The 16,967-nt window shown below is 35.8% G+C and overlaps 1 protein-coding gene across 7 annotated transcripts in view; it reads left to right on the top strand.

Annotated features, from left to right (window-relative positions):
* Nucleotides 1–16,967, top strand: part of RNF14 (ring finger protein 14) — a 26,985-nt gene continuing 10,018 nt past the window's right edge. For 3 of the 7 annotated variants that reach the window (XM_031953459.1, XM_031953457.1, XM_031953460.1), the window contains exons 1-5: nt 2,260–2,355; nt 9,308–9,469; nt 10,424–10,575; nt 13,923–14,450; nt 14,967–15,195. In XM_031953459.1, the coding sequence (XP_031809319.1) occupies nt 9,316–9,469; nt 10,424–10,575; nt 13,923–14,450; nt 14,967–15,195 (1,063 nt within the window). In that variant the 5' untranslated portion in view covers nt 2,260–2,355; nt 9,308–9,315. Of the gene's footprint in view, nt 131–2,259; nt 2,356–2,496; nt 2,589–4,744; nt 4,837–5,394; nt 5,441–9,307; nt 9,470–10,423; nt 10,576–13,922; nt 14,451–14,966; nt 15,196–16,967 lie in introns of those variants that run through there. The other 4 variants (XM_023505433.2, XM_012551439.3, XM_031953458.1 and 1 more) reach the window with 4 other exon arrangements.

The raw sequence follows: 16,967 nt of genomic DNA on the forward strand, positions 1-16,967 counted from the left end.
TCCTATAGACTCATACTGGATCATGTAATCTCACATACATGCATTTGGTAATGAAGGGTATAAGGAAGCATACCAATGACACAAGAATTGCTGTGTAATAATAAAGCTCTACTGGCCTGTGATGGAGAAGGTATGAGCTCTTTCATGGGGCCCAGACACTTTCCTTTAAGCTGAATTATTTACTTATAGCATCTGGCTGAACATTTCATTTGGTTTCTATTCTGAGGTAGGGGGAGGCAAGGATTTTTCTCTCCTTTTTGTTTACACTAATTATTAGTGCAAATGATATAAGTGAATTTGGTCAGATGAATTTCATTCTTCTGGACTGATTTTCTAGGTTTTTGTTTCCATCATGGAGCTATATTTTCAATTGCAGACAAGGCTTTATCAAATCTTATCTATGAAAATTCAGGTTTATAAAGTACAAATTGGGGGGGGAGGGTAATTGTTTGCTTTGTCAAAAGACTGATGCTTAGACAAACACTTGGAAACTTCGAATTTAGTCAGACAGCTCTTCCCCTCAGGCCTACATTATTCATTCTAACTCCTTTTGTACTTATTTTATGTACTGCCCAATGTGACACTTTTATGATATTAATCTATAATATAATCTATAATGTATACTGTCTCAGCCACTCATTATTTCATGGATATAACCCTGCCTGGCTGGAATAAGAATTTTGAGCTCCAACTTTCATTCCCTATTCCTGTACTTTACAAGAAGAAAATTGCAGACTCTTAGGGCATACATATGTGAAATTGTACTGCTTAGAATACTGTTTCACTATGGCTGCTATCAAGTAACCCTGAAAATCTTAAATTAATTTTTTTTTATGGCCAGTGGGTATTACAGTAGATAGTACTAGACTTTACTTGAGTTTCAATAAAGCAGATAGTAATGGACTTGGAGTTAAGAATCTTTAGGCTTGAATACGCTCTGATACTTAATGTGTGACCATGGAATCAGTCACTTCATCCCTCTGAACTTAGTTTTTCCATCTACAAAATGGGCATGTGTATTTAAACAATCTTGTTATAATTTTCATTATTTACTTTGCTCAAAGCTCTAAATATCAGTTGTTACTATGCCCGCTCAGTGCAGAAAAGAAAATTGTAACGAGATAAATGGAAAATGCTACTCCGCTGGTCAAGGAGAAAAATGTCTGGTGAACTTGTACAGAAACATGGAAATCCTGGATAGAAAAGAGATCTGGGCTCTGAAATAAGGCTAATTCCATTAGGGTAGGATAGCCCAGCGGTCTCATTCAAATAACAATCGTTTTGTTGAGCTCCTACCATAAAAAAATCATAAAATTTTGGAAGGGATCTTAATATTTGCCTTCAACAGAGTTTCTCTATTCGAATTATGCCCTGGTTTTTTTTTAATTATAATAACTTTTTATTGATAGAATGCCCTGTTTTTAATATCAAAACATTGTACTGGGACTTTCTTTAGTTCCCTATGCTTCCGATCTCAGTGCAGCTCATAGTTACTCAGTCTAGTTTGCAGGGTTTTGAGCAAGACTTGGAGAGAGGGGAGATGCAGGACGCAGGGAGGAGTCCCTTTTTAAGTGTACAGGTTAAGAAGGGATGACCTAAGAGTCCCGTGAGATGCAGCTCCCTGAATTGGGGAAAGGGGAAGTTACTGCGGTCGGGTGGTTCACACCGCTAATTAGTGTCAGGAAGAGGCCTCTTGGACTTCCCTTTCCTAATTTGCAACTATGGGAAGATCTCTCAAATTCTCCATGATCTCAGAGCAAATAAATGGTGGAGAATCAGAACACTGCCTGCAGCACGTGTAGAAGTAGATCAGCAGAAAGAGCCCTAGCATCCTGCCTGTGAATAAATGAATGAAAGTTTTTATTCTCAAGGGTGATTTTGGGCAAGCTTCGGATGTAGAAAATGAGGAGGAGGGTTGTGCGCTTTGATAATTACCTAGGACACGCCCACTCACCACCCAGTTCTAAGTGCCCGAGTCAGGATTTGAGATGCCTTCAGCTTCCATCTCTAGTTCTTCCTTCTCCCTCTCCCTCCTCCCCCTCCTCCCCTTCCTCCTCCTCTTCCTCCCCTTCCTTCCCTTCCTCCTCCTCTTTCTCCTCCCCCTCCTCTCCTTCCTCCTTCTCCCCCTCCTCCTCCTCCTCTCCTGCTTCCCCGCTACGGACCGTTCCGGCTCTAACCACCTCCACCCTGCAGGGGGCGCAGCCCCCGGAGCCTCGAAGGCTGTGCGGCGTCCTCCCTCTGGCCGTCGGCCCCGCCCTCTTCACCCCACCCTTAGCCGCCCCGCCCCATCCTATCGCATCCCATCCCATTCGGTTCGGTTGTTCTGTGGTTAGAGGAAGCTGCCTGCCGGGCCAGGTGAGGTGGAAGGCAGGGAGCGGAAGTGGCCGCCGACCTCCCTCGGTGGGGGTGGGGGCCGAGTTGAGTGGCTGCGGCGAAGACGCCTCACGAGGCCGTAGCTACCCTCGCGGCGGCCGCCCTTGACTCGCCCCGTGCCGAGGCGCTAGCCGCGCGTGTGGACCGACTGGGTGAAGGGGGGAGGGGAGAGCGGGGCGGAACCTTAGGGGCCGAGCTCGGGGTGCCACCGGAAGGTGAGGGCGCTGGCCTCCAGGCGCCTGTTCTGGAGATGAGGGGAGACTAGAGACAAGGCGGGGCCGGGCGGTTGGAGGGGCTGCCGACTGAGGGTGCGGGGGAGGGCTGTAAGAGCGGGCTCTTAAACTACCCTGAAACATCTTACAGCAGCCCCCGCGGTTACCCGAATCGGGGGTGACTTAGACGGCCCTGTAGGAAGGAGCTCGGCTAACGGGCCCCTACCCTTTCCCCATTCCCCCTGTGCAGACTAGTCCCTTTTTCTAAAAGGAGGGGAGCCGGTCCTAGTCCAGTAAAGTTGGGTAGTGCAGGAGATGGAACGCCGGACTTGGAGTCAGGAAGGCTTGAGTTGAGACACTTAGTAGCTGTGTGACCCTGGGCAAGTAACTTGACCTCTGCCTTTGTCAGTTCCTTAATCAATAAAAGGAGGATAATGGCGCCTCCTGTTTAGAGTTGCGAGGTTAAATGAGGCAACACTTGCAAACCTTGAGGTGTTGTTGGCTATTACCGTTATTTAGGAATGGAGGCCGGGAGAAAAAAAAAATAGGAATGAATTATTTTCCTCATTCGGTAGCTGGCTATAAGGAGAATAAGTCGCCTTTTTTAGTGCTTAGAATGAATGAAGTATTTTTCCTACTACTGCTTTGTGAGGAAAACAGCCTAAATACAAACTGTTGAGAATACAACTCTTAATCCGTCACTTGAGACATTGATTGGTACCCAACATTTCCTAGACTCATAGAAGCTGGAAGATATCTTAGAGATCATTTGGTCCCCCGTTTCGGATAAAAAGAAACAAAAAAGAGGAGTGAAGTGACTGGATCCCAGATCTGACTCTGATTGTCCTTGACTCCCATCCAATTCCTTTATCCTATGACTAGACTATCTTGCCCCCGTTTGATATTGTATTATTTCTGTTGTGTTAAAGATAAATCTGGTGGTTTTAGAATGAGCTTCCTCCAGCAGATGTGGATGCTGTAGGCCTGTATTTTTTGCTTTAAAATTTAGCCCATTACAACAAAACCTTAAACAACTGACAGTTTTAACCTGTTGGCAGGTTATTTATTTGCCTAGGAGAAGAGTTTGAGGACGCCGGCTTAATTCTTTAAGGCCACTGAAATATAGAATATTTTCATCTTAATTCTTGTTAATTACAAGAATGATTTGGGCTGAGGTAGCTAGCGGTACAGTGGATAGCGCACCAACCTTGCAGTCAGGAGCACCTTAGTTCAAATGTGGCCTCAGACACTTGACATTTACTAATAGTGTGACACAGGGCAAGTCACTTAACCATGATTGCCTTGCCTCCTTCCACCCCACCCCCAGATACTGTTCTGAGCAAGTGGAACTTGGTACTGTTCAATTTCATTGAAAATAGCAGAAAGTTAGGAGGGTAGTGGTATTTTCTCTTTAAGGTGGGTATATTTGGAAACCCAAATAGTAAATTGTATTTTGTTTTTGCTTCAAAGGAGGACAGGCAGCTTAGGTTATGTTTTTAGTGGGGGGCAATACTTTGTAAATTCTTAATGAGATAAAGACCAAGAATAATTCTTTCATCATATTATCAACCCTTAATTATGTAACCTTCTGAGATGATTGTTGTTTTAAATGTCTGTCCACTGACCGCTTAGCTTATTTTAAATAGTATGTTAGATTAAAATTTTGAGATGGTAGTTGATGGCCTTGAAATTAATAATAACAAAGTGCTTCACTTCTCACAAAACAAATTTGTAAGGAAAATGGATTAAGAATCTAAACAAAACGCTGTTAGGCTTTTTTATTTATCAATTTTCTCCAAACAATTCAAAACATATTCTTAGTACATACCGTTAAGTGCCTAAAGGTGAGGAAGCCTTTATTGCAAAAGAAGAAATTAAAATTCAGAAGAGCTCAGGTGACTAATTTACCTAAACTGAATCTGGCAATTCCCCTCCTCCCCCCAAATTTAGGACTTCCCCCTTTGCAGCACTATATCTACAAATCTGCACTACTAGTTGAAAAAGGTTGAAAACCTTTTTAAAAATATATTCAAAATTGATCAAAATACCCGATTTAATTTTGTTTGTTTTATCTTAGATCCTCAGAAATGCTTTACATTAAGGCATTGATAATATAGTATACTAGTAGGGAAATTGGAAATTCACACATACTTTTCTTATAGGAACTCAAAGCACTTCAACAACCTCCTTTCATCGATTCATATTACATTCTTTAAAATGTCAGATTTTGTCTCCAATAACTAAAGTAAAGGTAAATTATCAAAGAGTTTCATTAGTAATAACAGTCAGAAATGAAATTGTCTCAGTCGTCAATAATAATAAGGGTTTATTGTACATGACACTGTAGGATTACAAAGTCAATGAAATTAGGTTCTCTATTAAATTCACAGTCTAATTAGGAAAATAACAAAGAAAAAATTCTCCAGTATTAAGCAGCATTTAAGTGCCAAATCAATAGTACAGAAACTTTCACTAATGTGGAATTTGTTCAGAGGAGGTGAGATTATTCTGGCTGAGTTGAACATTTATAGAGGGTAATTTGAAAAGGGTCTTTGGAAAATTGTGAAATTCACCTGGAAGCAGCATCCTATGATATTAAGGAAAACATGGACTAATTGGAAATAGTAGACACTTCTGTGAATTCTAGGGTATTTGAAAATAAGTAGAGAATTTTTTTTTTACTCTTAACAAATGTAAATTTAATGCAGTAGTTTTTTCTGATTTATGCTTCATCTGATTTTTATAAATTGAATGATTTTGCTATTTAGAAATCAATTTAGAATAATCGAAATTGTTTGCTTTTTTGTAGTAAACTCAGGCTTTCATGTTGGTTTTGCTTAAAGAATTATAACTAGGTATGTCTGTATGTAAACATATTACTGATAACACTGTTTATGTATAATATATACATACATTATGTCTTAAAATAATTGCTAACAAAGTGTTTTAAAATAGAGGACTAGTAAAACCTTAGTAAATAGATGAATTGTTCATAATTAGCATATTTGGGAAAACGATTATCTTATTTTCATCTCTAATTTGTTTAGCATAGTTTTTCTTCGTACAGAATTCAACATGTCAAGCAACTGAATTGTCAGTGTTAACTTATGATTTTTGCTATACTTTTTTTTTTTACAAGAATTAAGAAAATTACGAGAATTCACAATCAAAATGTTGAGTTTCATAAAGTTCCTTTCAAATAGCTAACCATGACAAATTATTAACATAGTTTATATTGGGACACAAGAAAGGCATTGTTGTGAAATTAAGAATTGGGAGAATCTTTGGAATATGAGTAGTGACGTGTGTATACACACACACACACATACACTTAAAACTTAGTAGCTTTCATTTCAATCATTCTGAAGCAATGCCCATAGATGTCACTTGCCTATGTAGGGGAGAGTAGCAAAAGAAAAGGAAAAATGAGAGAGGAAAACTTAAAGTGCATCTGAAATTTGTGATGATTAAGGACAAGGTGAATGCTTCAGAGTTTCACTTTGAGGTATTTACTATCTAGGAAGTTTTTTGGTCCCTTTCCTCAAGTCATGATTTTCAAAGCCTTAGACAGCTGGGTAAGTTTTTCCTGTTACTGCAGGTAAGCAAGTTTCACCACCAAATTAGAAGTTGGTAGTTCGGTTTGGGCTTATGTGTAGTGTTTCATTTAAAGGAAAGATAATAAGTATTCAGAATATATGTTTTGAGAAAACCCTAATACCCACTACTAAAATTACTTGTGTCCTACAAATGACAATTTTAGCAAAATACCTAGTATGAGTTCCACAATATCAATCTTAGTTTCCAATTTTAGCAACTGCTTTTTGACAATTCTTGCCAGAAAATGAAATTAGTGGAATTCCCAAGTTCATTGGACTGAGAATGCCAATTACAATATTAGACATCATTTTCTTAGAGGTGTTATTTAAAGCAAATATTTTTGAAATCTGCTGCTTAATACTAGGTAGGACATGCAGTTGGTAGGACCAACATTGAGATTAACATCTCAATAAGAAATAATTTTGTCATGCAAATAATTTTTGCTGTTTTGTGAACAGTATTAGAAAATGATAGACAAGGATAGGAACTTACACTAGGATAGGAATGTTTTATACATTAGGTATTCTAAAAAGCTATATAAAGTGACTTAATCATTTGACTTAAGAGAATGTGGTAAGTTAAGAGACCACCAGATAGTTTAGTTAGCTAAAGACTTGGGTTTTGCTGCCAGCTCTGTCACTAACTAGCTATATAATTTTGTTTAAATCGCCCTTTTGTGGCCCTTGTTTCCCTGTTTGTAAAGTGATGGGAGTAGATAAAATAATCTTGATGGCTAGCTCAGACTGTCAAATTATTAGTTGTTCAAGGAAACCTTGAGGTGAAACTTCTTGTTATATGAATTATGACTTTGAATTTTTCCATTTTATCAAACTGGAATTTTGTATATCAAGATTTTTCTCAAAATGAAAAGAACCAGTAATTACAACAGTATTCTTTTTTTTTTTTTTAAATAACTTTTTATTGACAGAATCTATGCCAGGGTAATTTTTTACAACATTATCCCTTGCACTCACTTCTGTTCCAATTTTTCTCCTCCCTCCCTCCGCCCTCTCCCCAAAGATGGCAAGCAATTCCTATACATGTTAAATAGATTACAGTAGATCTTGGATACAATATATTTGTGCAGAACTGAACAGTTTTCTTGTACAACAGTATTCTTAAGTTTTCATTACATATTTTGTTCATTTGTTTCGATCATTGACTCTTTGTGTGCATTTTCATGGCAAAGATATGCCATTTTCTTGTGAAGAACTGAGGCAAAAAGTTTTGCCCAGGATCACAAGGCTAATGAATATCTGAGGCTGGATTTGAACCTCATTTCTGATTCCAGGCCCAATGTTATATACTGTGCACTAACTAACAACGTATAGCTATAGTAAATTTCTAATTTTTATGTCCTAAAAATTTATACTTGGGTATTTGAAACATTCATTTTCTCCACAAAAAATCATGTTGTAAAGTTACAATCCAGGCAATCTATGTCTGCCTTCCTTCAACCCATTTAGCTAATAATATTCCTTAAATTTATTTTTATATTACTGATAATATAGAACCAAACACCATAAGCAACAATTATTCATTGGGAAAATGTATCTTATAACAGGATTTCTCTAGTCTTGCAACTTGCTGATTTATGAGAATGGATATTCTTGCCATCTTCCCATTTTTTAAATTGCTTGGCTAGAATTCCAGGCTATAGATAAAGCAGAGTGATAGTTAACAAGTTATATTCACAGTCCTGCAACACTTTTCAGTCTGGTTAGGCTCCAAGTATCTCCCATTTTATTTTCTTCTAAGGGCCTCAGGAATTGGTCTATTTCACTTTCCACTGCTAGTTAACCTGTTTCTCAACAGTATTTCTCTTCCACAGTAGCAGGCATCTTAAATCTTTTTTCCCTACTTTTGTCAGAAGCAAATGAACTGTGCCTTTGAGATTTTCTAAGAGTTTTTGCTGCTAGCAGCAATAGGAAAATGGCTTTTTTTGATAATGTACTCTTTTTTTTCTCCTACTAGAAATCCCAATAGGGAAAGATAATGTTACTTTACACATTATCAATAATGGTGACTCTTTGGGCACCCAAAAGAATGAAGCAAGTTTGTCTGCATTTCAATGTAATATGCAGACTTGGTTCTAAAGAGCTTTTCATGACAAGAACCGCAATGTAGTTTTTCTTGACTATTATAAGAGAGAGCTTCTCTGGGAGGGTTGTGAGCTAGAAAATAGTGATAGAAATGTACCAGAAAAAAATAGCATCAATAAAAAAATTTTAACATACCACATAAGAAAACAAATATACAAGAGTACACACAAATGGCAGCTTCCTTACCACCATGTTAAATGTATACTTTTAAAAACTACATACATGCAAGTTTACTGTTTCATATATGACTTAACCATCGTCCTCTTTTTTGCTCTTTGTGTAGTGAAATGTACTTGTTTGATAAATTCATAATTTAAATTTTTAAAAAAGCATAAGGAACAAGTCCTCTAGGGGATAAGAATATGGGATTGAGCCTTTAATCTCCTTCCTTTGGTTCTTACCAGTTCTGGAGAAAGGAACGGGAATGTGAAAAGGAATTCTTGTGATTACAGTAGTGAGACAGTTTTTCTTAGATAGCACAGTGTTAATTAGGGGGTGTATCTAAGTCAAAGACTGTCTATATAATAGGTTTATTGAAAACTTATTTTTTCCTTATCATTGTTACTTTAGTAATAGCAATACTGCATCTTGTTTTTCCTTTTTAAATTCCTTGGTGATTTTTTTTAAATGAATTTTTGTCCATTTATTTTTATGTAAAAATCAATAATTTATTAAGTCCTTGTGATAGGCACTGTTTTATACTATGATACAGAATAGTAAAAAACATACTACCTAATATAAAAGCATTAGAACATATATTTTAATTGATGATTATTCTAAAAATAAGTCCTCAATACACCAAATTAAAGCTGCCAACAAGAAACAATTTTAATATAGCTTTATTTTTTTTTTTTGCAGAAACAAGAAAATACTGTATTGAATCTTATATATATTTGTTTTCAAATTTAAGAATGACACGGTTAATTGTTTTGCAATTATATACGTTTTAATGTTTTGTTTTTTGGCACTCCTTCAGTCTTATTGTTTACTGTCAGATTTAAATGAATATCCATAACTCCACAGAAAATTAAATGTCGTCAGAAGACCGAGAAGCCCAGGAGGATGAATTGCTGGCCTTGGCAAGTATTTACGATGAAGATGAATTTAAAAAAGCAGAGTCTGTTCAAGGTGGAGAAACCAGAATCTGTTTGGATTTGCCCCAGAATTTCAAAATATTTGTGAGCGGTGAGTCATGATTCATGTTCACTTCTAAAGAGATTTTTCTAAATGCAGCATTTTCTGGTTTTCTCAGCAGAGTTATTTATATCATCATTATAGTTTGAGATGTTGGGCTTTATTAGGAGAGTGGTTTACTACTTTCTGCATGTCTTTTTGATAAACTAAATAAAAGAGATGAGTAGATTTTTAGTTGCTGTTTCTTTTAATACTGATTAGGATTTCCAGATAGTTTTTGCTTCTCACAAAATAGCTTCCAAAATTCTTTCTAACTACCATTATGTTTGCTGTCACATTCAGTAACTTTTACTTAAAAACAAAAAACAAAGTAGCAGTAGGATGTCACAGACATCTCAGAAAGATTCCCCAAAAGTTATTACAATTATAGAGGAAAGTTGGTGAAAAGGAAGTAAAAATAATACAAGTGAAATTATGGTTATGGAAATGCTGGCCTGCATGAGCAAGATAGCCTCCAAGTAAAAGAAAAGTGTGTTGGCATGTTAATCTAAATGGACCATGACACCTAGCCCCAGTTAATCTCAGTGCTTCATACAACTGTGTGGTAAGGATAAATGTTTTCCTTTTCTCTGGACTTTTTCTTTAATTTCCTGCTGTTAAAATAGTGTATATAATTTGATGACTCACTAAAGTTGGTAATCCTACCCAACAGTGTATTTAGAATAAATTATATTTTTACTAAATAGGTCATTGTCCTTTGTTTGATTTTTGTTCGATTTTTTCCCCCTGAAAGGAAAACTAAAAATTGAAGAAGCATGGATAAAGATTTAGACAATAGGAGACTGAGAGATTTCTCTTTGGGGGGGGGGGGGGGGGAATCAATTTTCTTTCTCTACCACCATTATTACCTCCTTTTCCTTTCCCTCCCACCCATCAGTGCAGTGTTTTGCACATAATGGGCACTCAAATATTGACTGATCCTTGAATTCCCTGTTTTTGGTTCAGGCAATCCAACGGAGTGTCTCCAGAATGGTGGCTTTGAATATACAATTTGCTTTCTGCCTCCACTTGTGCTGAATTTTGAACTTCCACCAGATTATCCATCAACCTCCCCTCCAGCATTCACCCTCAGTGGCAAATGGCTTTCACCAACTCAGGTTAGGTTTGAAACTTACTTTTATTATCCATTTTCAGGAATTGGAATACTCTCTTTAACTCATGTTCACATCGATATGGCATTACAGAAAATCATTACAATAAGGAATAGGGTGTTTTTATCCTTTATAAATCTGGCTATTAATAAGAAATTAATTGATATACTGGACCTAGGAATCAGGAGACCTTCAGGAGAAGGAGAGCTTTTAATCATAGCTCTGCTAATTATAGGAATATGGTCTTAGGCAAGTCATTTAACCTCCCTAGGTCTCAGTTTCTTCCTTTGTAAAATGAGAGGTTTATAGTAAGTGATGATCCTATAAACTACGATTTTTTTCCAACTCAGATATTTTGTTACTCTGTAATTATTCTGTTATTCTAAAATTGAAAGTTTTGTTTCTTAGGAGATAGTTAAAATGTTTAAATTTTTTTATTGTAATTTGTACCCCATCATAGATTTCAGTAGAAAAAAATTTGAACCTGAGTATATTTGTTTATCTTTTTTATCATCTTGGAATTTTCTAATTTTATCCATATTAAAATTGAAAAAAATCTACTTTCTCCAAAGTCAATACCCTTCCTTTTTTTTCTTTGGACTTAGTGTCTGCCTCTTTTCTTTGTACTTCCTTCTCAGCTAACTGTTTTTTGTTTTTTTATTTTTCCTTTTCAAAAGAAATCTCATTTAGTTGTAAAGGACTAAAAATTGAGTTTCCTGTCAGAAGCAGATTTCTAACTAAACATGAAAAGTATCTTCATTTCATTTTTTTTTTGTACTCTTTATAGGAATAAGCATTTCTTAATTTATTGGACTCTATATCTGAATTCATAAAAGCAATAATATTGCGTTCTATACAAAATTTAAATATTTCAAATGTATATTTTAAGACCAAACACCTCATATTAAGTGCCTACATTTCCTCTACTATTTGTTATTTTTTTTCTACCACAGCTTCATTCTGGTTTTGGTGAAGAAAAAAGGTTTTTAGCATAATAAAACATTCAGGCATAAATTTTAGTTTAGTGCCAACAAGGCTTGTCAAAATCCTTTTGAAGATTGATAGATTGAAGTGTATTAAGAGATAAGCTATCAGCTATTTGCTGAATGCAAAGAATAAGTAGTCTGCCCATTTTTTATTGTTGGTCACGTAGTTTTCACCTCCTCCAATTCTGCTTTTTAGAATATCATTAAATTATGACAATGCTTATAGAAAATGAGGAAACGTGCTTCAAGATTAAAATAGGCCACCTCGGAATTTATAAAAAAGTTATCATACTTTTAAAATTAAAAAAATAGTACTTTAAATTTTAATATCTGAGCTAGTAGCAGAGAGTTTTAGTAACGTCAGATAATAGAAAATAGTGGCCTACTTGAGTCTACACTGCTTGGCAACTTGGTAACAGCATGTCAATAATTGGAATAGAATTAATTCAGTAGATTTTTTTGTGCTATATCTATAAAAAGCTCAATATATGCTTTATAATATTTTTAATTGTATAGATTAAGATAATTATTTTTAATCAGTATAGTGTTAAAAATTTATAGAAATACAGGAAATAGAAAAAAGAGAGACAAAAAATAGGAGTTTATAGGAGGTTTTGGTTTTATAACATAAGCTCTGGAAAATAATTCATTTGATACTTTTATAATGGTTTATATCTTAAGGTAATTATGACAGTAGGCTTATTTCAGGTGAAAAAAATTTACATTTGTTATTTCAGCTCCTGATTTCATTTATAGTTTTCATTGTTTCGACATCTAAAATGTCCGTTATTAATATTCATTTATAATACTCTTAAAGTTCTATATATATTGCTTTGACTTCTTAAAACTATATATCCAAGAAAAGAATTAACAGTTGGGCCTACTTATTTAGTCCAAGATGGTAGTGATAGGGAATTAGATGGGGCTTCTTTTCTCCACAAATCGATGAATAAATCAACTGCCTTTTCATAAGTGTTGAGTAAAAAAAGGCAAAAAGAAGGGAATTGGAAGGTTAGATAAAGAGATAGGGCAGGTAAGTGGTACAGTACTGGGTTTGAAGTCAGGAAGACTTGAATTCAAATCTAGCCTCAGACATTTCTAGCAATATGACCCTGGTCAAGTCACTTAATCCTATTTGACCTCAGTTTCTTATTTGTAAATGAGCTGGAGAAGGAAATGGCATACTGCTTGAATATCTTTGATACAAAAATTCCAAATGGGATCACAGAGTTAGACATGACTGAAAACATTGAACAGCAGCAACAAAAACATAAATTTTTGTGCGATTCAAAAAGTAGTTAGCCTTCTGATAATTAGTAAGTATGACATTTCTAGTATATAGAAGTTAAGCACCTGACACAATATAGGTTTTTCTTATAAGAAACATTATACCTAAATGAAAGATTTCTCCCTTTAACACTGAATTTATCATAAGCAAGTATTAAGGATGTGTGTTCAATATCAGATATTATAGGAAAGGTGACATGGAATTATGCCATGCTTCTTCAGTTATATTAATTTAATCAAGATTTTGTTTGCCTTTTTTTTTTAAGTTTATCTTAAAAACTATTTATTACTGTAACTTTGTTATACATACTACTCTTTGTGGGGTAGAATGGGAAAGATGCTTAATACTTGTCTTTCAGTTTAAACAGACCTAGTTTTTTTTTTTTTTAAGGAAAAAAAAATCAAATAATTTTGACTTGCTTCGTTGACTTAGGAAATATAAGCATTTTGTGTGACATTCAAACTGCACTGACTTATTTTTGTGCCTACAACGTTAAATCTAAAACTTCATTTTGTTATATATACATATAATGAAGTTGTAAATTTAAAAATGCACTTGTAATTTCGGTTACAGTTCATTATATTATAATAATTATAAATCTGGTCATATTGTTATTATTTCATTTCTAATCCTAATGCAGATGAAATTTTTCATTGTGGGGAGAATTTGCCAACTTTCAAACAATTTCAGGGCACACAAAAAAATCTAGGGCAATCAAAAAAATCTGAAGTACTTTAGAAACTAGATCCTAGTCATTTTAGAGCATGTAACATGTTAGATGATTTTTATAGTAAATCTGCACTTTTGGTATGTTCACTGATTTTTTTTGTTCTAGGTTACTTGAGTCTCTAAGCTTTAATTTTGTGTTATGTTTAGACATAAAGGGCTTACTATTCAGAGGATGAACTGATGATGAGACTTCCAGGTCATTTTGCAGCATGTCACAGTTAAAGAAAATGATATCATTTAAAGGCTTAAAGTAAAAGCTTAAAAAGGAAAGCATTCTAAGTCAAATTTGTTTGTTTTTTTTTAATAGCCTTTTTATTTCTGATATTCAATGATGTTACTTTTTGTCGTAGCTAACTGCTTTGTGCAAGCACTTAGACAACCTGTGGGAAGAACATCGTGGCTGTGTGGTCCTGTTTGCCTGGATGCAGTTTCTCAAAGAAGAAACCCTAGCATACCTGAACATTGCCTCTCCCTACGAGCTCAAAATGGGCCCCCAGGGGAATGTACAGAGCAGGACATCTCTGGCTCCTCCTAACTCAGAACTAGATTTTGGGGGGGCAGCTGGCACTACAGTAGACCAGGAAGAATTTGTGGATGAGAGAGCTGTGCAGGATGTGGAGTCTTTGTCCAGCCTGATACGGGAAATCTTAGACTTTGATCAAGCTCAGCAGAAAAAGTGCTTTAACAGTAAGATGTACCTGTGCAATATCTGCTTTTGTGAGAAGTTGGGCAGCGAGTGTATGTACTTCCTGGAGTGCAGGCATGTCTACTGCAAAGCCTGTTTGAAGGACTACTTTGAAATCCAGATCAGGGATGGCCAGGTGCACTGTCTCAACTGTCCAGAACCAAAGTGCTCCTCTGTTGCTACTCCTGGCCAGGTAACTGATTATTTTTTGGGGAGCCTCTTTTTCCTGACTAGGGAGCAAGTATAGCAAGAGGCTCCCTTATAGTCATCAGGATCATTTATTACTTAAAGACCATACATTTATTCACTTTATACATCTGAAATAATAATGTGAAATAATTTTATTTAAAATGAAACCAAAAGCTGCCTAGAGTGGACTTGTAATAAGCTTAACAATGAAATGAGTTACTGTGTAAACTTTAGTAACTCCAAGTCTGGTCCCGGGATTACCATTATCACGTGATGGTCTTCTAGGGATGATGGGTTTAAGAAACCCAAAAGAAGCAATGCTTTGTCTTTTTTGCCCTTCTGAATATGAATTCAGTGTTTTGATCTGAAAGTGATAGGGGGTTTAACACATCTCTGAGCAGCACTCTCATGAATTCTGGACCAGAATCCTAAGGATTTCCTGATGATCCAGAGTCAGTGTCAAAATTAGTGTGTAGCAATCAAATGTTTTTTTTTTTTTTCTGCCCCCTTTTCCTTATAGGTCAAAGAACTGGTGGAAGAAGAGTTATTTGCACGTTATGACCGTCTTCTTCTACAGTCTACTTTGGACTTGATGGCAGATGTAGTGTATTGTCCCAGGCCATGCTGTCAAACTCCTGTCATGCAAGAACCAGGATGTACCATGGGCATCTGTTCTAGTTGCAATTATGCCTTCTGTACACTTTGTAAAATGACTTATCATGGAGTTTCTCCATGTAAAGTAACTGCAGGTAATTGTATTAATTTGGAAATGGAATTGAAAAAGGTTCTTATAGCTTTTGGGGGTGATGGTAAAAGAAAGAACTGTTAATTTAAGTTGACTTCTAGAAAACTATTTTCTGCTTATTAATACAGCATAATCTAGAGCAAGGATGGAGAATTTAAACTTCATTTCATCTAGGCCATGGCAAGTTTTCTAAAAATAATAGCCACATATCTTACTCTTCAACAGTTAGATTAACAAATAAAATATGTTCAAATCTGAAGGGGAAGTTCTTGTGGTCAGATGAGCATCCCAGTGTCATAATTAGTCCTATCACAATTATTTTCACTATGATTTCCAGAAGACATGGAGAAGAACACACTACATTAGACCATAAAAAAAATTACCAGAGCAAAATTTTGGTGATGTCATCTGGGAAGGGAAAAGCAGATGTAGTTAACATCATTTCTGTAGGGGTCAAATTGGACATGATAACTGAAAGGGGGTGGGAGGGTGGGGGGTAGATTGTATTAAATAGATTTTATGTTCCCTAATCTTAAACTTAAAATCAGGTGAGTTGAAATTTTTTATTCCTATTTTCCCTGAAAAATCAACAGTTAAGAAAATTAACCCAAGTATCATTGTTATCTTTTACTTATGTGTGTCTCATTTTTTCCCCTAGAGGTGGAAGCTAAAGCTCGTTTTAATTCTTTCAACTTGCTATACTGAGGTAGAGATGGAAACTGGATACAGGGAGTTTTAGGATGTTAATAAAATTGAGAAGAAGCCTAAAAATCCAATGCTAATATTAATTTGTTGATTACCTTTATTTTGAGATTACAGGTGTATCCTATTGATATAATCATGCTAACGTAGAAATGTCAAAGAAAAAGGAAAATGTTTCTACTTATTAGAGGCAGGGAGCTCGCAGGGTAAAACTGTTAGATAAGTAATTCCACTAGCATTAGAGTGAATGAAAATGCAAAATGTGGTTAAGCAAAATCCATTGCATTTAGAAAAGAGGGTATTCTAAATAGTAGCTTGAAAAATTGAAGAAAGAATTAAGGCAATATTGTCAAGCAAACAGATTACAGAAGACTGAAGCTATTGAAAGATTAAATAAGCAGGATTGCTGAATAAGTTTGCATTTTTAAATTTAAGGTCATTTGAGTTCCTTGTGAACTCTATTTGAGTGGCATGGAGAATCAAAGCTGGGGAGGCAAAAGTGGTACAGTGGAAATAGATTGGTACCAGAGAACCTTAATAGCCCCCCACCTTGACATCTTTTACATAAAGTCTTTCTTGATTCCCACACACACTAATCCTACGAAACTACTATATATTTGACTACATATATTTTTGTGTTTATTAATCTTATATTAGTGCTCTTTATGTTATATGTATTTTGTTCTCACTGCAAATGTCCAGTCCCTCAGACCTTTCCCAGGGTATTACCCCTGTAATGGCAATATTCTCCTCCCTTTTCCCACCTTGTTGTTGTTCAGTTGTTCAATCATGTCTGACTCTTCATGACTGTGTTGACCATACCATCCATGGGGTTTTCTTTGCAAAGATACTGACATGATTTGCCATGTCCTTGTCCAATGGATTAAAGCAACAGAGGTTAAGATTAATAGAGGTTAAGTGATTTGCCCAGGATCACACAGCTGGTAAGTGTCTAAGGCCAGTTTTGAACTTGGGTCTTTCTAACTTGAAGACCAGTGCTCTATCCACTGAGCCATCTGACTGTAGCAAACGGTTAGGTGACTTGCCCCGCACCCCCCTTCTTGACCTCATGGT

Source organism: Sarcophilus harrisii, chromosome 2, assembly GCF_902635505.1.
Source record: "Sarcophilus harrisii chromosome 2, mSarHar1.11, whole genome shotgun sequence".
Lineage (NCBI taxonomy): Eukaryota > Metazoa > Chordata > Mammalia > Dasyuromorphia > Dasyuridae > Sarcophilus > Sarcophilus harrisii.